The sequence below is a fragment of the Electrona antarctica genome (assembly GCF_951216825.1).
Source record: "Electrona antarctica genome assembly, chromosome: 16".
Classification (NCBI taxonomy): Eukaryota; Metazoa; Chordata; class Actinopteri; order Myctophiformes; family Myctophidae; genus Electrona; species Electrona antarctica.
In genome coordinates this window covers 15,906,976-15,929,410 of record NC_136797.1, presented here as the reverse complement: position 1 = coordinate 15,929,410, position 22,435 = coordinate 15,906,976, and the positions used below count along the sequence as shown (strand labels likewise).

General features: G+C 41.1%; 1 protein-coding gene across 2 annotated transcripts in view; it reads right to left on the bottom strand.

The window, feature by feature from the left end:
* The window catches only part of sppl3 (signal peptide peptidase 3), a 42,867-nt gene extending 27,361 nt beyond the window's left edge, over window positions 1-15,506 (bottom strand). For both annotated transcript variants that reach the window (XM_079524744.1, XM_079524745.1), the window contains exon 1: window positions 14,984-15,506. In XM_079524744.1, the coding sequence (XP_079380870.1) occupies window positions 14,984-15,009 (26 nt within the window). In that variant the 5' untranslated portion in view covers window positions 15,010-15,506. The remainder of the gene's footprint in view (window positions 1-14,983) is intronic.
* Window positions 15,507-22,435: the final 6,929 nt, after the last annotated feature.

The following is a 22,435-nucleotide window of genomic DNA, read 5'->3' as shown; positions in this document are numbered from 1 at the left end:
GCGGCATTCTGCCGTGGGGGAAACTTTTCTGGGAATCTGGCCGACGCGGCATTCTGAGACGCCTGCCACGAGCGGCTTTTTGCCGCTCGTGTAAGTGTGCTTACACCCAGAGCAGCGCTGTGCACAGAGGCTCTCCTCCTCTTCCCTCTCATTGCTTCACTCAGGCTCGTTATTTCATTTGCTGCAGCCGTGTGTAAGCTGCTCAATTGAAGTGGGCTTTGGGCAAGCAAAACCTCCATGAACGTTTTGCTTAACAGTGATCAGAGTACTTCACCACTGTTTGGCATTTACATGAAGCTATATAAAGCATGCTAATATGACTGCTAAAGTAAACAAATGTATGCTACAGAACGGTTGGCCAATCAGCTATGACTATCATGCTGTTGCGCATACTACACACTGTCAATCTCTGTGTGTGTGTGTGTGTGTGTGTGTGTGTGTGTGTGTGTGTGTGTGTGTAACCAAACACTATTTCCGTGCTCGACAGACAGACCCAGGCAGGGACCCAGGGACACAGATAGCGGTCTATAGGAGTGGTTGCACCACTCAAAAACAAATCTAAAATTTGCCACAGACAAGGCCAAGTCTAGCCACAGACACATTGATGACCCAGGCCCTGCTCTGAACTTGTGTTGTGACTAACTTGAAGTCGACTTGTAGTCTTAGTACCAAAGCTATCCGTGTCACGCCTGACTGTGTGAGGAATGAGGATGAGGGTCTTGGGGAAACACTGGTTGTCACACTGTGCACAAACGGACCGTTCTGAAAGTGGTGCTGACCATAATGTGTGGCCGTGCCATCCCGACTCGCTTGTTAATCATCTAGCAGGCAGCATGTAATATAGCTATGTTTTGTTAAAACGTATCCCATTAATAAAGACAGTTCCACAACAGCAATGTCAGACGGTGCAACTAAGATTATCTGCTCATAAATAGCGTTTAAATGGGTGAATTACACAGACTATCAAGGGTTTAGACATTCCCTTCACTATACATGTCCTGACCTGGTTGTTCATTCACATTGTCCGCGACATGACTCATGACACCGATGATTGTTTTGATGATGTGATTTGATATTAATATTAATGCGATGGGAGGTATGTGGTCTTGATCCCAGTCTATTTGCCCATTCAACAAAGATTGCAGCCAACAAAAAGAAACAGAACAATACACAGGGTAGCCGACTCGAGTAATGTCAACTCCATAAATGAATGAAACACTGAAACAGTAACTAACAGTAATAGTTTACAGTGCCTCGGCCTCATTCATAACACATGATCAGACGCTATCAGAAACAAATGTGTTATGTGACAATACCAAACACTAATCTAAACACACTACTATTGCATTTTATGTTTACAAATCGCAATTTCATGGAAGGAATGTCACAACCTAGCTAGTACTTGAATACTGCAAATAGTTCCCGTACTGGGCGTACCACAGACATCCTAGCCAGGAGAGTGATCTGCTTAAAAATACAAATTACATTTTGAAGCGACTCCTAGATGCACAGGAAACCTGTCCAAGGCTCAGAGCCTCTAAATGAGTCCACTGGCAAACAGGAAGAATAGCAGAGGTACTGGAGCAGCTTTTGATGCATTTAATATTTTAACCCCCTGTAATCCCTCCTTATTGGCTGACTGGGTTGACAATGGGGGTAGGGGCTATACAAACAGTTCCTCCAAATTCAATCTAGTAGGAGTAGGACTATGAGGCACAGTGCGCTTGCAAACATACAGTACTCACCTAGTTCTGATTCATCACATGCAGCTTGCTATTCAAGATGATAATACGATATTTATAATGATGATTAGTGTTATGAATCTCTATTCTATTCAAATGTACAGTATTTGACAGAAAGAGGCATTTTCACAGTTGCATCCTCCCTCACACTGACTGGTTGACAATGTCAATAAAGCCATTTGAAGCAGCAGTTATTTGTAGCTGAATTTCCCCCATGGGGTGTTATTAAAACACATTCCCTGCCGGCATGTTTTCGGGCACCTCAGTAGCCCTTGCCAGACAAAAACTACAAAATGACTACAATTTGCGGGTCCTTCGACCAGCCATCTTAAACCGGAAGTAAGAGTGCATCCTGTCCATCGCTCAATCGGGTCCCAAACTAGTATGCAAGACGATAATATGCTAACCGGAGCGATGCGCCAGCCTTTTATTGGCATCCTGAGAGCATACTTTTTCCTCATCTCACCAAATCTGAGGATTAATTCCGAGATATACTCTGCTGAAGATCGCGGCCATTATGGGACTCTACGGAGATCGGATGAACGTTTTTCGACTGTTTTTTGTTTTCTCTCGTTAGTTTCAAGATGGATGCCGTTTCAGGTCATAGGCGGGTGCCGTAAGAGGCCTGCCATAAAACGGGTGTCGTAAACCATCGCAAGACGGGTATGGCAGGTAAGTGATAACCTTTTGAACCCGTCTAAAGACGGGAATGGCGGGAAATGTGTTTAAGGTGTAATCCTATCCCATCCTTCTACAAAACTGACACTGACGAGTTTGATCATCTATGGCTGTCCAGACAACTGTGCAAACTGCTGAAAGCAGTCACGGAGGCGCCGGCGGTGCATCCGATTGGACACTAGATGCGCTGTCGATCCAGTCGACAGCGCCAGTCGATCATCAATGACTAGTACTACAGAGTACCAAACGAACATCAAACGAAGAAACTTGTATACAATTTGTATACTGTAGTGTAAAATACACATTCAAAAATGTAACGTTAGCATACAATATCTTGGCATTAGTGTCACACTCCACAATGACATTTTCCTCAGTTTGATAGTAACAAATGACTTGATAATTACTTTGTAGACGTCAACATTTCACTCAGAAAGAGATGTGAAGGAGATGCATATGATGGGTGAATTCCTGTTCTGTTCTTTGACTATATAGAAGTGTCTATTTGTACGTCTCTAAATGTTTTGATGAATTGAACATTGTGGACCCTCTTGTAAACAAGTGTAATGCTTAATTGGGTCGTCGACTCACAGTTAACAGTCTTTGTATTGAGTTTGTGCTTGAAATGTACTGTAATTCTGCAAACTGTTAATAAAGATTTCAATCAATCAATCAATACGAGCTATATATCCCATTACAATGTATATTTATTGTATAGTCAATGCTGAAGATTGGATTGTACTGTGGAGCTAGCTATCAAATGTAGTAGACGGATCATGAGTTGTTTTGTGTTGTATTGGATGAATGTGAATGTATGTAATAATATGGAAAGATGTTTTTGATGATATGTTTAAGACCCCAGGAAGAGTAATGTATAATGTATGTATGTATGTATGTAATGTATATGTATGTAATAATATGGAAAGATGTTTTTGATGATATGTTTAAGACCCCAGGAAGAGTAATGTATAATGTATATGTATGTATGTAATGTATATGTATGTAATAATATGGAAAGATGTTTTTGATGATATGTTTAAGACCCCAGGAAGAGTAGCTGCTGTGACTCACAGTAAGCTAATGGGGATCTAATAAATAAATCAAATAAGGCTGAATGCGTAATATGGGCAATTATGCTTCCTGCAGGCGTTGACACTGAGGTCTCTTTCAAAAGCATTATTCTACTCACCCAAAGGTCATATCATGTTCACTTGCCCGAAAAATTGTTGCGTCTTATTCTGGGCTGCTATAACACCCTGAATTTCTCCCTTGGGGGATTAATAAAGACTGTATTATCCTATCCTACTACAAAAAAAAAGACAACGGGAGTTTGATCATTCACGGTTGTCCAGAGTCAAGACAACAGTGCAAACAGTGTGTGTGTGTGTGTGTGTGTACACATGAAGGCGTGTGTGCATGCACGCAAGGTAGATGTGCATACACGTGCTAATTTGTGAGTCAGTGTGCTTGTGTGTACTTCAGTGCAGTCAGTGGCTCTCAATGTGTGGTCTGGGGACCAAGGGGTCCTTGAGGGGGTAATAGGGCGTCCTCAGCTAAAATGGTTCATATTTATCACCATTATTACATTTACAAGTAAATACAACCGTGGCAATTTTTCCCCACCCCAGAGTAAAATTCTTATGTCTCCATCTACAGTAACCCGACTCGGCCAGCCGATGGACGATAGGAAAATAAATGGCATATCACTCAACCTTACAAGATGGTAGCAATGAATTAATAATTTGAATTAGGTCAGTTTATATAGCCTAATGAAAACCAACTTTCATATTGTTACCATGATCGTATAATCATGAAGAAACAAATTCATGCACGTACTCATTCAAGCATCCCATATCATGGCAAGTAGGAATCCAGGCCATGGTCTTTGTTACAGGCAGCGGGGCCATGACCTGGAACCCTATTTCTCCACTGCATCCATTCAAATTATAAAGTAAACATTCATGACCCACAGAGCAGTTTCAAAACACGACCCATTCAAAATGCAGGTCCACAGCAAGTAGTCGGTAGGCCAAATGATGATGAATACGACCGCACACATTGGCTTAATTAAATTGAATTCTCACTCTGACAATCAAGGTGCCTTTAGGCCTTCTTTCTCCTTCAAACTACCAGTGTCTGAGTGAGATGAGCTACAGAAATTCAAAAAACAAAGTCAGGGACACAATTAAAACAAATCTTCCCCTCAGGTGCATTTGGTGGACAAAAGTAATAGAAAAACTTAGGAAAGGTAGTGAGTACGTGTATATTTCACAAGAGTGAATTACCTATAATGCCTAGTTTAAGTAGCAACTTTATGTCTAAAGTGTTTTTAATGACACAAATGAATTAATTGTATTCAGTACTACGGTAGCAGGCTGAGATCTACTAAAACACGGTTTCCCAAACAGTGGGTCAGAAGTTCGGAACCCATTTGTGGGTTGTGTGGACACATTTTTAAGCGTCACAAATAAATACCCCCATTTTTATATATTATTATTTCAAATGATTTTCAAAGAATATATATATATATAAAATATCTTTTCATACACAAATGTTAACTTTAAGCAGAAGTGGAACATATCCGATCTACAAGCTCACAACGTGGTGTGAGAAAATGCATAGGGTTTCAGTAGCTTTGCGGCCTCATCACGACTCCACTTTTCTGGAGACGAGCGTTGTTAAGTGTTGCCGTTCGGTTGAGAAAGTGGTAGTTTTTTGACCCTCGCCCTGAGCCGTCTCTCATCTGCTTCTCCAGTCATGGGTGTTTGGAATCTAGTCCGGGGTTAAGAGGACCCCGCTCCAAAATAACAGTTTGTCTTCTTGGATCGTTCATTGCTCATGCTATCGAGTTTAGTCTGCATTTCAAACTCCCGAAATTACACCCTGAAGTGTTAAGAGGACCATGCAGTGTAATCTGCAAACTTTTGTTATCATGCATGAACTCAGAACAATGCACACTGCCGCTGCATAGACAAAGACCTTGAGCATGTTTGATACAAATATAATCACATTGTCCTGGACGGGTAGTGATTGATACATACCAACTAGTCATAAAGCAGTGGTTCTCAAAGTGGGGTCCTTGGGCGGGGTTCCAGGCCAGCTAGATTTGTTAATACAGAATCACTCAATTTAACCACTTTATCCATATTTTCTACGTTGGCTATTAAATAGACAGATGTACAAGCTCACAGTATGTCACTTTGTGCCGCGCAGCGAGCTTGTACATCTGCGATTTTTGAACATTTTGTGTTTAATTTTTTTTCCCCACATTTTTCAAATATTTTCTTCTGGGGGTCCCTCTGGCACAAAACATTTTCAGATGAGAGAGTCCATGGCCAAATATATATAAATTTGCGAGTCCTTGGCACAAAATAGTTTGAGAACTATTACGTACTGATCTAAAGCATACCTGTATCTTTCATTAGCATGTGAAGTCACCAGCCAAGTAAAACTAATTCAATCTGTGCTTTTCTGATCAACCGCAGGGAGCCCCGTTTCCAGTCTGGCTACCACTAGTGCATGCAGTCTCTAACACCAGTTTTGCTACAGTTGTGAGAAACATCCACTGCTAGAAATTATTTTGCTCTTATTCCAACACAGGAATTGTTGAGGTTTCATTGTAGGACTGAGAATAATGAGAGGGAATCTCCTGTCTTTCATTCTGTCAATAGTACAGAAATGACTGGAGGGTGTCTATGAGGGGAGGGGTAACATTTAGTTCACCACTGAAACAGGACACCTCCCAACCATGGCCTGGTCTTGCGTGTCCCATACAGGCATGCTGCTAAGGACTGGGAAACAGACTCTGCAGGAATCATCTTTACAGATATATCTAAAACACAATGGGGCTGTATATCCTTGACCCAAAAGATCTAGGTCAAAAAGAACACCTAAAAACCAAGCCCATATCTTTTTATTGACAATTTGCTCCGCAGCTCCCATCTTAGATAGTTTAAATTCTACTTAGACTCTGGCATATTCATTTACATTGATATGTATTGATTGAAATGTTCAAATAAAGTAAACTACTTGGCCAGACAAAAAGTGATAAAAAGAAGAAATTTACAAAATGCCTCAGACTTGTTAAAATGAAACTTATGTCGTCACTTTCTTGCCGACAACAGAACAACATAAATTGTTTCAAACCGCATAGAGCTTATTCATATTCGAGTGGCGAATGGGTTCCTCTGAATTCTGCTCACATAAGCCTGTCGAACATGGGTGAGATAAATGAATGGAACATTTTAAAACAAAATACAATCCCGGACTGTTGAGGGCTGGAGGGCAGCCCAAAGTGCCATAAGACGTCCTTGTTCACTGACAGACTAGGTTTGAATAACACAATTCCAAAACCCTCCTCCTTCAAGACAGTGCATAACTTGACCACAATGGACTACATCACCAGGCTACTTCGAAGACCTGATTTTTCAAAAGTTGTCCTTTTGTGTGTGTGGAGTGGACTAGTTGGTTGAGCAGAAGAGAACCAAACGCATTCTCCCTCCACTGTATTCTGATTAAATCACAGATACATTTAAAGAGATCAGCTTGAGGTCATCTAGAATGAGACTCGACTGCAATTTATCGTTCCCATTCATTTGATAACTTAAACTACTTTGACCTTTGTCAGGTGGAGTTTAACTTCACTGAGAAGCTTCAGGCTACTTCCAATTCCATGACTATTTTGACCCATGTCAGGATGTAATAGTGAATGCGATATAGCCATACAGTAGTCTGTTCAAGGACCATGGCCAGTGGCCACAGACCTGTTCAACGATTATGGCCACGGTCTAATGATTCTAGAAAATGACTGGCCACTTTATCATACATAGTTCATGGCTCCCCATGAATCGCATGAGTTGATCACAGAAAAATAAAGCATAATGCTGTTCCATTTGCTTAAAATTAGGTGGATCATCTGAACTACCCCTCCAGAGAGCTTTGGGTTGTGATATGTGTTTTCTTGACACAAGACACCAGGAGTGCAACCATTACCCAAAGGAGTCATAAACAAAAATAGCTGTTGAACACTGAAATATTAACTGCGTTTGTACAGCTATGGCTAGGACTTTCACTCTCCATTAGGCTAATAGTCTCAGAAATTGTCCAATCTTAAGAGCTTATCTGCGTTTTACTTTTTGGATTGTGGAATTGTGGAATCTACAAGGTTAGTTAATATGTTAGGGTATTACGAAGACACAACTGCACTGGTTGTTTTGACTAACATTTGACAGAAGACCTGTTCCTAAATCCTAATGTTTCACTGGAAAGTGCAGTATTTCTATATTAGGCTCAATAGGCTAATGGTAGTGCCGGTGTACTGAGATGTAGACTCGATCGGTGATCGCAATTTACCCGATCTGGAGAATCAGATATATAGTATATGGTTTTGCATCTTTGTGACACACACACACGCGAACAGTTTTGACATAATTTGAGAAGAAAAAAAAACCCTTACGCAGAATACGCACAAGATTTGTATCGGCCGACCGTGAGAAAAACAATTGTTGATCGGTACCAACGTACCTGATCAGAGCACCTCTACTGTATAGTATATTTGAAAACAAACATGTCGTGGACTGATTGCAAACAATTCCAAACATGAAGGAGTCAGCCGGAAACAACACATACTTGGCAACAACAAAGAAAACATCCTCTCACAACCTCCTTATGTCTAGCCTGGAATGGATACATTCTGGAAATTGCCAGAAAGAAATGTAACAAATGTAAAACAAGAAGATGGGCAAGTAAGTGAATAAGAGAGATTCTAACTAGCCAAGACTGCCAATGATGTGATGTATTAGACCAATTGCAAATGAAATGTGCAAAACTAGTGACTAGTTCAAGTGTTCAACTAGGTTTGGCATACTCAATTATTTTTGTATTCCTCGATTCTGCATTGGTGCAGGAAACTTAATCAGATATTTAAAGTGTAATTTTCACGTGTGTAAATTGCAATTTGCAACCAACTGTAAATGAGCACAGATGATGTCCATTCTCCTTTTCCCCTCCTGTGACTGAAAAACCAGGGCTAGGACAATTATCCACATTACCAATACCACGCTTAAGTTAAGTGATGCACTCCGTGGGGTAAACCACAGACCCGCAATTGACCATTTGCAGACCGGGGCCATCTTGCCATCAGAGTTTGAAAGCACTCGTTTTCAGTAAAGCAATGTCCTGCTGCCTCTTGCATTATGTGCAAATTCAAAAAAGGTGGTACGCACTGCAGCTAACGCAGGGCAGTTGAGTGATATCTAACGAGCACTTCCAAACTGCAATACTTAGAAAAAGAATCACCTGCAAGGACACAAAGTAGCATGTCTGCGGTGCATTTTTATGAAAAAAACACTTTGAGGATAAAAAGAGGGGCTTTTCGTACAGCTGCAATGTTGGTGAGTTTGACGTTGTGTAATACAATCAGATAGGACTTTTCTGTTTGGATGAATGGGCTGCCAATGGGAAGTTGCACCTCGTTAACAATTTGCCATGGTCCATATTGACATGAGTGGCATGAAAATGCTCAGTTTGTCTTTTTTTTGTCTTCCCAATAAATTGTGGTGCAGTGAATAACCCATCCAAGCAGAGAGAATAGCCTATGTAAAACTGATTGATTGAACATTAAAGTTAAGTTATTTAACCAGTCAACTTTGAGCAATCTGCTATTCAATAAAACCGGTCTTGTTGAAAGTACAGTACAGTAGTCTTTGTAATAAGTGCAGTTTATTTGAATGCTTAATTATGCTGTATGTTCTTAAATAACTATACCTAACCATATAGTCAAAGGTTTAGCACACATCCTAATAGTAAAAGTAAAATGCCATCTCTGTTATGCTTTAAAAGTGTTAGAACTACATATCCATTGTGGAATATAATCCAGTGGTAATATTTCTTGGCATTGTAGTAGTATGTACTGTATGCTTTGTATTCAGAGTGCCGCTATTGAAAACATTAGTCAGTAATGACAGGGATTGCCCATCACCCAGCTGGATTGCATGATTTGCATCGGTTTTAATTTAATTTGTTACAATAAATCTTATTCAGTCATATATTTGCCCAGACATTTATGAGCCAATAATATGAACACTTGTCATGACAGTTCTCCCCAAATTACCCAACAAGGACATTCTTCCGAAACGATGCAGCCATGCAGGTCTGTTCTTTGCATGGTATTGTGAAAGGGCCCGTGTCATCTCTGCTTTGGAGCTGGTCTCTGCTACACGTGCCATGATACAGACTGCTGCCACCTCCGGGTATGGAGAGTTATCAGCTAACTGTCATGCTGTATTCTGTTCCATGTGTTCTCTAGTCACTAGAATCTAGAGCAACTATTACCAGAAACGTGACCCGATGAAACGCAAATCTGAATTGCGCCGTAGCTGCAGTTAGTTATTATTATGCCAGCTTGCTGTCAGAGCCTGTCGAGTCTAAAAAGCCTCACTAGCAAGCAGCAACGGTTAAAACAAAGCAATGTGAACAGTTGTGAAAATAAATAGACATTGAGTGGCGAGTGGGCTCTGGTGACACAGGGGTAAAAGTACCTGCCCAACACATTAAGTCTAAGGGTTCGAATCCACCACGGCACATCCAACTTGGCCAAGAGCATATAGTATACACTCTTGGCTCGTGGATGTGCCAGGGTATATATTCGTATCTATAGAAACACAAGATGCCGTGTCCTCCTGTTGGGGATTCCTCATCGACAGATGAGCCAGTACAGCACAACAGCAATGTGTGGGTAGGAATTCATTGGCATAAGGACTAAATTGGGAGAAAAATGTGTAAAAAGAACACAATTGATAATACTTAAAAAAAAGAACCATCACAGACTAGATGGCCATGAAATCTAATTTGAATTACTGTAGGACCAGGGCCTAACCTAGTTGGTACTAAAACCAACTACATGATCGGCTGTACACTGTACACGAAAACTCATTATGAAACCGATGTGTGCCTTCATCAGCTGCTACACGAGCCAATTGCTTTCCCTCTTAATCTGATCAGCAATTTAAAAAAAGACTGTCCAGTTTAGTCCTAATCCACCTGGTAAAGACAGTTTCTGACATGCATAATCAAAGCAACCAGGCATTTATCAGCATATGATACTCTTGCAGATGTTTTATTAAAACATTTATAAATCAATTAGATTAACTGCACATTTTACATAAACCCCGACTCCTGGACCCCCCTTCACTAATGCATTTCATACATTTTCTAAAATAACAAAGAATAGCAGATCTACAAGCACCCAAGGCATTGCAATGAGCTTGTAGATCTGCTATTTTCGCTGTACAAAAAAAAAGTATAAAATAGGGCTCAAGTAGTTACTCAGAGTAAGCGAGTGATTTAGTCGATTATAAAGAACTCTATTACATTTTTTTCGAGTTTTCTTTCCATTGATATAATTTCTTTTTTAAATGTGCTTCTCGATTATTTGATTAATCACAAAAGTAATCAATATAATTACATGTAAGATAATCAACAGTTGCACCCATATCCAGGACATCAATAGTTGCACCCATATCCAGGATTAACTTGGCTGACCACATTGAAAACATTGCAGTTCCTTGTTATTGTACCACCAGGGATGAAGGCGTTGCTTGCCGTTCCAACCTACAGTACTATGGGTTCACAGCAAGCTACTGAAATTATAGCCCTATGCAACCATGATTATTATTATTATTACACAACCATGATAGTATAGAAAACTACGTGCAACAGGAGTATTTGCATTAGTATATGGCAGCTATGAATCAAAAATTCATCAAGCATACAAAATAATGTTTTCTATCATGCCTAACATTGTCCAGATCGATATCTTCGGTTACTTCAAGCTCCTACTTGCTCATATTCGAGGCTGAAATGTTTGCACATAAGCTATGAAACGGTAATATTGTAAAAAAAAATTGTCTATGATATTCTGTTGCTAATTCCGTTAATATGCACACGCGCTTGCTGGTTGTTTCGGCCCTTAGCCTTCAAAACGGGGATGATACAGAAGCCAATTTACAGGTAATGTAAATGTATTATTGATGTGCAGCAAGCAGCATCATGTGCAACATGATGGAACAGACAACAAACGCATCTTATTCAGACTTTAATTTAACGGTGTGGCTCTGCAGGGGGCTCGCCGTCTATGAGAGACTCTGTCTATGTGTCGGTCTGTATGTTTGGGTGTCTGGAACCAATCTTAACCCATTTTGGGCGGGAACCCCTTTTGGTGTTAGCATTATGTTATGCTTTAGCTATTGAAAAATAGCAGATCTACAAGCTCATAGCGCGCCACTCGGTGGCGCGCTATGAGCTTGTAGGTCGCTATTTTTGAAAAATCGAAGAACCACTGACATAGAAACATAGCTTTTTCAGAAAACTGTCAGGATGTAGAAGACATTTTTAGAATCTGATCTCAGGTCAGAATGGGTTAATGCAAACCACTGGACAGATCAGCGCCAGGTTTCTTGTGCACACTGGCAGTAGGCCACTGAAGTACCGCCGCTATTTTCTTCCATGTTTCATACTTTTGAAAATAGTGCGATGCCCATTCGGAAGGCATGCCCCTTCGGTTATACAATACCAGTTGTACCCAATGTACGGGTAGTTTCGCTCAGACCAATCTATGAGGTCAGTGGTACTATGATGTTACCTATGCCTACATCAAGTGGGAAAAGAGAAACTCAAGTCTTTTTCTCTGGCTTAATGCATTGTTTTTTTTTGTTTTGTTTTATACTGGTACTGTTCGCCAACTAAATCTAGTGCCTGGAAATATGTTGGAAATGTTAAGAGTCAAGATTCATGAATGGAGCATTCAGCAGCTGCATCACAACCAACTAGAACAACGCTAAGGGTTTAGGGCTTCACATTCAAATGTCCTAAAGTTCACTTCACCAATCATTGCTTATGTCACAATACCAGGAGATTTCAGAAGCATAAGTGCTTTTGAAAACATGCAATATTAATACCCCAAACAACTAATACCGTACCAACCAATGCTCAAATATCAGGCCATGGATAATGGGAAAACATCAAAAGTACTTGACGATTGTGTTGGAAGGACATGCTTAAACATTCTTCCAACAAAATAAGGTTTGTCTGGTTTGGTCTAATTAGATTAGCGTTAGTATTTAACAGCAATGATTCTGGTATGTAAAACTCAACATTTAAGTTAACAATGTTTATCATAACCCACAAGATAGAAAACCGGCCGGACGTAGCGCGTGGAAGGAACACGTTATTCCGACCAGTTCCTTTCCCCTCCATCAGGCGCCCTGGCTGGCCAGGGGGAGGTAGTTTAGAGACCAGGATTACTGAGCGAACATTTTGAACAATACTTTAGGGTTAACGGTGCGACTGCTGCCAACTACATCAAGAAAATAACCATAAATTATCTTTTTACGGTCACTGATGAAAAAAACATGTATGACTGGACTATAAAATGAACAGGCTTAACCACTCAGACCCGAACCTTTAAAACACTGTGTAGTGTATAGACTAGATCATGTAGTCCCCCCAGGCTCTATACTAGGTCCACCAGCATTGACAAGATCAGAGTGTAAACAAACGTATTCTGTGGTATTTCCAGATAGAATGTCTATGGATATTTACACAATATAATATAAAGTGTCCAGAACATTAGCTGCTGTATGTTTAGTTTGTCACCCGGTGGTTATGTAGAACAAAATGATATAATATTTAAAGTGCCCTAAGGTTAATGAATAATATTGCTCCAATGCAATGCTGCCGGTGTACATATTTGGTGGTGATTGATGATAAGACACCAAAAGTCTTCTCTGAAAACAGCCAATCTCAGAATGCGCTCTATGAGACGTTCACAAACGACACTAGGATTTACCGATTCACACAGGTGGTATGCTTCAACATGTCACTTAAATATATCAATAAAAAAAACGAAAATCCTAAAGTTGTTAGGCTACAGGATTTATAGAGCGTTTCCCGGTAACATACAGCCTAGGATAAATTCAAAAGGGTCAGCTCTAATTCATATGATCCTGAATAGAAGTCTACCATGATAAGAATTCGTGTTTCAAAGTTAAAAAGGGATCCTTGTCAGTGTCAGGATAAACCGTTGATTCAATTATGACCCCTACGAGTCACTCCAATAACAGTACACAAAATAAACCAGCTGGCGATATTGCAGAGATATCCTTTCCTATTCCTATAATGGCTTTATAACGTATGTATTTAGTCCAGGGTTAATTTTGTCCACCATGAACATGCATACTACTACTCTAAGCAAAAACTGTTCAGTGTAGACAAAAACATAAAATTGTAAGCAATTTTGACAAGACATTTGCCATAGCAATACATTCATTCAATATAGCCTTAATATACAGCTAGGCCTTAACTAAACCTGAACAGCTGATCAAGCATACCCAGCCATGCAGGTAACGTTATGCTGCAAAAAATGGTTTGTCACAAGAATGAACTGTTAGCATTAATTAATTTAATAGTAATAGCCAGTCAAGGCGTGCTCTGCAGCTAGACATATCGGACATGGTTGTGATATAATAATAAGCCTGCTAATCTGACACGGTCTTTGACTTAGCCCAAACAACCTCTACGAGAGTCTAAATGTTTGGGCTATCTTTGACTAAAGGCTGTTATTGTGTGCGAGTTAGAAGACAACGAAAGCTAACACTACGCGAACTAATTAGCTTAGTTTGTTAACGGTGCATGATTTGGTACCAATAGCTGACTAAGTTAACCCTTTATACGTCGCCATGTAAACAACAATCCATATTGTCCCAAAATGACCACTTGTCAGACTCAAGCACCAATGTTAACTAAAGAGACAGTCAGTCACTGAGCTACTAGTTAACCGGTGGGTGGGTTGATCAACCCGGTTAGCTAGCTGTCCAACGTCTGATCAGTCCCTCTTTTATATTATTTTGTTGCGTGGCGGTGTCGCTCGCCGACAATAGCCGATCCACAAGCTCACTGACAGTCACAACGCGCTGTGGGGTCGTCTGTGTAGATCTCCGATTTTATTCGCGCGACACAAACAGTCGTACGGGCTGTTGTGGTGTTGGCTTTGGTCACTCAGAGCAGACCATCAGCTGCTAGGTCTGGTCGTTTTTGTTTTTTTGAAACCTCATCGCTCGACCAAAAACGACGTCTCTGGTCTTTAACCGAAACGACTGTCAGTCAGACGACACTTTTCTCGAATAAAAACACGTCAAAATGTTTGCGATCGAGCGACGACGACGACGAGGTCTTATTAAATGAAGCGTATAGCTTGGCTTGGGTAAAAGGTAGCTTGGCTTGTTGCTACCATCCTAGCCAACACAACTTAGCTGCTCGCTCGCAGTTGCAATATGATCAGTGCCGCTGGCGAATCATGGGGGGGGGGAACAAATATATACACACATCATGACAGGTACATCCAGACGAATTAACGTGCACGCCATAACGGACAATGTCATGGTTGTATGTGAAGTGGGGAGGAAGAGAAAATGACCCTAGTAGCCCCCCACACAGTACACACACAGCAGCAGCAGCTCTGGTAGCTCTGAGCAGCCGTCGTACGGAGCCTGCTCTGCGCACTCACTCACCAGGATCCGTAGCCCTGCTCCGCCATGTCGACAACACTGGGGTAGCAGCTCCGCTCGGATTCAGGTCCCTCTCGGAGATATTTTTCTTTCTTCTTTAAAAGAAGAAAAAAAACCAACGTCCCCTTTCAGTAGTTACTGTTAGATAACATGTCGATGCATCCCGGCGGGGTCCCACAGGCAGCTAGTGATCACTAGCTGAATAGCTTGTGCGTTAAAAAAAAATGGCAATGATGGTTTGCTAACGTTAGGTGGCTAATAAGACAAAGCAACCCCCGGACGGAGGAAAAAACTAGTTCTTTTCCGTCGGGTTTCGCTAAATGCCCTCCTTGCCCGTCAGCCTCTTCTTGGCCAAGAAGGCTCGGTATGTAAAGATGCTACAGCCACTGTAAATCCATATTCAGACGTGGTTTTTGATCACCCGGGGCCAAATTCGTGTATTCCTGAAGTCTGCACTCCTCCTGGTTGTAATGGAAGCCGTTCAGATATCTTTGTTTTCTATGGTGGCGAGAGAGAGTCACGGGGACGCGCAGAATCGCCCTGCTATAGAGGTTTACAAGTAGGACGTGCACTGAAATGCATTTTGTTCTCCTCCTCAGCTGGTAGCACTGCAGCCTATCAACAACATTGGCTTTTTGGAGGCATTTCTAATAGTCCATTATCATTTGCGATTATAAAAAAAAAATCTAAAAGGAAAAAAGTGAAGCTCATTGGGGGAATTTTGAATAGAACGGAACTTCCCAAACTATTTGGTCTTTTAATAGGCCTCGTCCTAAAACCTATAATATTATTAATAATAATAATATTTAAAAAGGGGGAAAAAATCAATGGGGAAATGTGGAATTGAAGAGAAATCAGGATATTTGGTCTTTATTGCTATTATTGTGACTTTGTGAGAGAGGAAGATAAATAATCTGGTAAAAATGTGTTATAGCTCAGATTAACCAAATATCATTAACATTGTCCGGACTTTTTAAAGTTCTAACGCATGAATGAATGAATGAATGCCTTTATTGCAGACTCAGGGTCCATAGAGAAACATACAAAACACAAAATAAAAAACACAAAATATTTTTGCATGCATGCATGCAGGTAGGCCTAATAAAAAAAATAAAAAAGTAAATAGAAACACAAGTTAAAATCTAGCACAAACAAACTACTGGAAACTTGACAGAAATGTAAATAAATGTAAGTATAATTAATTAAGCTATTTCTCTAAGCCTAGAGTTGTCCAGTAAGCTACATTTAGCTGATGTAAGTGTGTTTCTGTGTACTGTGTAGGACAAATAGATTGATCAGTCTCATGGTCATTCTGAACAGGATCTGTCACAAACTATGCACTTTTTATTTTATTTTATTTTATTTTACACAATTTAAAAACAATAGAAAAGAATACGCAAAATATATTGTTGCATCATTGTTACTGTTAGTGGAGGCACCGGTAATCATAGAACAAGCACACTGATCATTCATGCTATATGGCATATGGCGTCTTCCTCATATATGAATATGGGAATATGCGTGCACAGTTTCACTGCAATCAGACTTTCATGATTTGCAGCATTCTGTACAAAACAAGCTACTCCAGAAAACTTTGGAAGCCAATCTTAGCCAAACAGGATGGAATATGAGAAATCAAACAGACCAGTCTTGATCACATAACTATAGAGATCATGTGTGTGTGAGATCATGATGAATTCCTGTTCTGTCTATAGAAGTGTCTATTTGTACGTCTCTAAATGTTTTGATGATTTGAACATGGTGGACCCTATTGGAAACAAGTGTAATGCTTAATTGGGTCGTCCACTCACAGTTAACAGCCTTTGTATTGAGTTTGTGCTTGAAATGTACTGTAATTCTGCAAACTGTTAATACATTCTTCAATCAATCAATCAATCAAACCAATTTGTGTTTTACATAAGTCGGCTTCTTGGTGACACTATAAAAGGCAGATGTGAAAAATACAGGGCAAAGGTTTTTCTTTGGCCTCTAGGGAGTAGGCCTATGCATACAAAGTTTTACACAGATCAGTGCAGTTAAAAACACAAATTATAGTTATAGCGCCACCATGAGGCTGATTTGTCAAGCGGCATTTCTTCCTCTGCCTAGTGGGAGTGTGCGTGCAAAATTTCACGGAAATCACACAATGTGTTCATGATTTGCAGCATTTTGTTCAAAACGGAGCACTCCTGCAAACCTTGGAAGCCAATCTCTGAAAGACCCATTTCGTTTAATGGCTATAGAGAGACTGTGTACCAATTTGCGTGATGTTCGGACAAAATCTGTAGGTGTACTGTCAAAAAATAAATTGGGGAAGAGGTTCAGCTCTGGCATCCAGGGAGTGTATGTGCAGAGTTTGGCTGCGATCAACGGTGCCAGTCAGAGATTAGCTGTCCACAGACGGACACACGGACAGACACACACGGACGGACGGACGGAGTGCAAAACATACTCTCCCCATGCCTTCGGCCTGGTGGAGACAATTATGTGAGTATGTTTGAGAATACATAATTTATGAGACATTAGCTAATGGGTGATAAGGCATTGTCTTTCCTGGCGTCCCTATAGAAAAGGCTTTAGGACAAGAGGATAGTAGAGGTAGTGGTAGATAAGTCTAGGCTATATATCCATGTAACGCCCAGGATTCTAACCCGGGTCTCCTGCATGGAAAGCCAACATCTTAACTAACCACTAGCCTAAAGGCTGTGTGTGTGCGTGCGTGCGTGCGTGTGCGTGTGCGTGTGCGTGTGCGTGTGTGTGTGTGTGTGTGTGTGTGTGTGTGTGACTGTGTGTGTGTGTGTGTGTGTGTGTGTGTGTGTGTGTGTGTGTGTGTGTGTGTGTGTGTGTGTGTGTGTGTGTGTGTGTGTGTGTGTGTGTGTGTGTGTGTATGAGAGACGTGCGTGCATGTATTCATGATAAGTATTGGGTTGCTGCCATGCTGGGGGGTTTATGACTGTCTGTGTCAAGTGGTTGATGTGATCCTGTTATGTACCATGTTTTGTTTTGTTTTTCTTAAAGGGACACTTCACCCCTTTTGCAACCAGATCTCATTTTAATGATGTTTGGGAGACAAGAAACACTTTCCCATCATGGACACTGGTCTCACTTCCTTCCTGGACTACAATTACCATAATGCTTGGTACACTCACCCCACCTTGTGGAGAGGGAGAGGGCTGTCTTACTGAGACAACTTGTAGTCCAGGAAGGAAGGAAGACCAGTGTCCATGAAATCATGGACACCTTGAAATTCTAAAATATCTAAAAACACATATATTACCCACATAAAAACCCCAGGAAAGTGTTTCTTGTCTACCAAACATCATTAAAATAAGATCTGGTTGCAAAAGGGGTGAAGTGTCCCTTCAAAATGTTTTGTCAGGCTTCGTACACACCTTTCGGACACACAGATCTGTCCGACCGACCACTGATTACATTTTTATGATTTGATGCCTCCATGTCCCACAATACTTTGCGCGATTTGGGCGGTGCTACAATACGCGGAAATAGATGCACATATGTTCAGTGTAGTTTTCTTGACTGCAGCAGCAGCTAGCGGTAGTTTGTCGAGGCCGTTTTTCACACTCAAAGTTCACTTAGAAGGTCCGGATCAAGGACCAAGGACCAAATATTTGCATTTTTATTTTGGTCCGTTTGGTGTTCACACTGGACTTTGTAAAGCGTACCAAATATGTAAACAAATGACACGTGGACATGTTAAGCGAACCAAATAGTGAAAAAAAGAAAAGATCATTTCACGACGGAGGGAAAAATAACATGAGGGGGTGCGGGAAATCACTGTCTACAATTTTTGGGCGCAACCTTCAGTCACACAGAGAAGAGAACAGCAACATGAATCATGATTGCAGCAACAACTTGAAATTGCATTAATTCTGCATTAATAAGACAACAGATGAACAGAGGAGCAGGTGTTTGAACAATAATGTGCTTGCTGCTGGTGCATACAATTCACCGGAGACGTATAGCCTACAACAAAGTATCCCCGAATCCCGATAAAAAGGACTTTTCTTCCATGTGTGCACCTTAACCTGATTCGATATAGGCCTATGTTATTTCTGCGCATCAAATCGACGGGCATTTCCATGTTAAACTTGAAGCCGTGCTGGTCAGTTAAGCTTCAAGTCAGAACAGCTCCGCTGCAGTTGACCTATATCACGTCTTTTGCTATAGTGATGTAATCAATTAATCATTTAGGACCACCTGTGTAGCTTATTTAACATTTGCTCCATTGGCTCTTTATGCGTGCGGCCGTGCGCTAGAGCGAGACAGGATGATTTCAAATATTTCTCTGTCTGCGTCTCTCCCATAGAGCTATAAAATATATCGGGTCTCTCCCCCCACATGTGCGCGCGTCATAACTTTGCGTGGTGGCGGTGGCGCATGCTTAAAATAAACAGATCTACAAGCTTACATCGTGTACCATACCGTAAGTACCATTCGTGTCGATAACTTGTACATCTGTTATATTTGCGCATGTGAACCTCGTACGCTGCCATTACATTTCTACTCTAGGCTACTCATAGACATATATGCGTCTACTATTAAAATCAATAGTGATCCCCGTAAAAAAGACATGCTTTTAGAACTAATTATTAATGCAGCCTCACAACTGCCGAGGCCCGACGGCTATTTTGGCTATCGTCCTGTATTTCTGTATATAGAATAGAACTTAGTAGCAGACTGGACTCACTCACTGGAGACAGCCGTGCGCAACTTGGACTCTCCAAGTTACGCACGGCCGTAGCCAAAAGAAGACATACAAACAAGCGATATAATAGTCTGTGTCACGTAACTCAGAAAACTACAGCCTAAACCCCACCCAGTGCTGTCAAGAACGGAAGTTCTCTCCTATTAGTTGGCGGTTAAAAACCACCCTTCTGTCCGATCTGAAGTCCCACCCTGTTCGTTGGCTGTTTTGACTACAAGGTGTCCGATGTGTTTGTTGTGCCCTCCGCCCCCACATCGGACAGGTTTGTCCGATCAAACGACGTGACTCCCATTGAAAATGAATTGGAGCAGCAATCAAATAGCAATCAGGCATCGCACACGGACCAAACATTTGTTCTTTAGGTGTGTACGCAGCCTGAGGCCTAGTTCACACCTACACAACAAATGTTTGGTCCGTGTGTGATGCCTGATTGCTTTTTGATTGCTGCTCCAATTCATTTTCAATGGGAGTCACATGGTTTGACCAAACATTTTTGTTTGATGAGGGGGGAGCAATCATTAATCAGCGATCAAACACAAATGTTTGATCAAACCATGTGACTCCCATTGGAAAAGCATTGTGGTGGCCCAAAAAAACAAAAAAACGACCAAACATTGCTTGATTGGTGTTTGGTACGTGTGAATGAGGCCTGAGGCTGCGTACACACCTAAAGAACAAATGTTTGGTCCGTGTGCGATGCCTGATTGCTATTTGATTGCTGCTCGGACAGAAGGGTGGTTTTTAACCGCCAACTAATAGGAGAGAACTTCCGTTCTTGACAGCACTGGGTGGGGTTTAGGCTGTAGTCTTCTGAGTTACGTGACACAGACTATTATATCGCTTGTTTGTATGTCTTCTTTTGGCTACGGCCGTGCGTAACTTGGAGAGTCCAAGTTGCGCACGGCTGTCTCCAGTGAGTGAGTCCATGGTACTAAGTTCTATTCTATATACAGAAATACATGACGATAGCCAAAATAGCCGTCGGGCCTCGGCAGTTGTGAGGCTGCATTAATAATTAGTTCTAAAAGCATGTCTTTTTTACGGGGATCACTATTGATTTTAATAGTAGACGCATATATGTCTATGAGTAGCATAGAGTAGAAATGTAATGGCAGCGTACGAGGTTCACATGCGCAAATATAACAGATGTACAAGTTATCGACACGAATGGTACTTACGGTATGGTACACGATGTAAGCTTGTAGATCTGTTTATTTTAAGCATGCGCCACCGCCACCACGCAAAGTTATGACGCGCGCACATGTGATGATGTGGGGGGAGAGACCCGATATATTTTATAGCTCTATGGGAGAGACGCAGACAGAGAAATATTTAAAATCATCCTGTCTCGCTCTAGCGCACGGCCGCACGCATAAAGAGCCAATGGAGCAAATGTTAAATAAGCTACACAGGTGGTCCTAAATGATTAATTGATTACATCACTATAGCAAAAGACGTGATATAGGTCGACTCAACTGCAGCGGAGCTGTTCTGACTTGAAGCTTAACTGACTAAATTAATGCAATTTCAAGTTGTTGCTGCAATCATGATTCATGTTGCTGTTCTCTTCTCTCTGTGTGACTGAAGGTTGCGCCCAAAAATTGTAGACAGTGATTTCCCGCACCCCCTCATGTTATTTTTCCCTCCGTCGCTAAATGACCTCTTTTCTTTTTTTCACTATTTGGTTCGCTTAACATGTCCACGTGTCATTTGTTTACATATTTGGTACGCTTTACAAAGTCCAGTGTGAACACCAAACGGACCAAAATCAAAATGCAAATATTTGGTCCTTGGTCCTTGATCCGGACCTTCTAAGTGAACTGTGAGTGTGAAAAACGGCCTCGACAAACTAGCTGCTGCTGCAGTCAAGAAAACTACACTGAACATATGTGCATCTATTTCCGTGTATCGTAGCACCGCCCAAATCGCGCAAAGCATTGTGGGACATGGAGGCATCAAATCATAAAAATGTAATCAGTGGTCGGTCGGACAGATCTGTGTGTCCGAAAGGTGTGTACGAAGCCTCAGTGCTTTTGTTTTGCGGATGCTGCGATTGTTAATCAGTCCTCTGATTAACAATCAGGCCCTTGACATTTGTACAAGGGCCTGTATGTGAAAGATTTATAATAATGAAAACTTGAATGAGAAAAGGCTTTGGGCATACATGGGCAACTATGGTGGCCCGGGGGCCACATGCGGCCCCCACCATCACTTAATGCGGCCCTCAGGTTAATATCAGAATACTAGTTAGCCTAAGTATTGATTTCAGAAATGATTGATTTCAGCTAATTACTACTATTAGAATGTTATTGTCTTTTTTATGTCCAATGTATTTGTATTTGGTTCATAAAGTTAACATAACTATAACTAAAGGCATTTGAAATTAAATAAAAATTTTACTTTTCAGGATTGCAATTCAAAAATAGCAAACAATTATTCAGGATTTCAATTCAAATATAGCAAAAATAGCTGATCTATAAGCTCAAAACGCGTCGCACTGCAACGCGTTTTGAGTTTGTAGATCGGCTATTTTTGCTACAACAGTAATATGCAATGTGGCCCTCTGGCGTGAGAGTGGAATTATAGTGGCCCTCTCCATCGTCAAAGTTGGTTTAGGGATTTAAACAGAGTCAGGGGGATACCTTCTCCCCACGGAGTATGGGGATTACTGAAATCATTAAGGAGCTGCTCTTCTCAGACTCAGATTATATTCTGCAATACAATGTTCA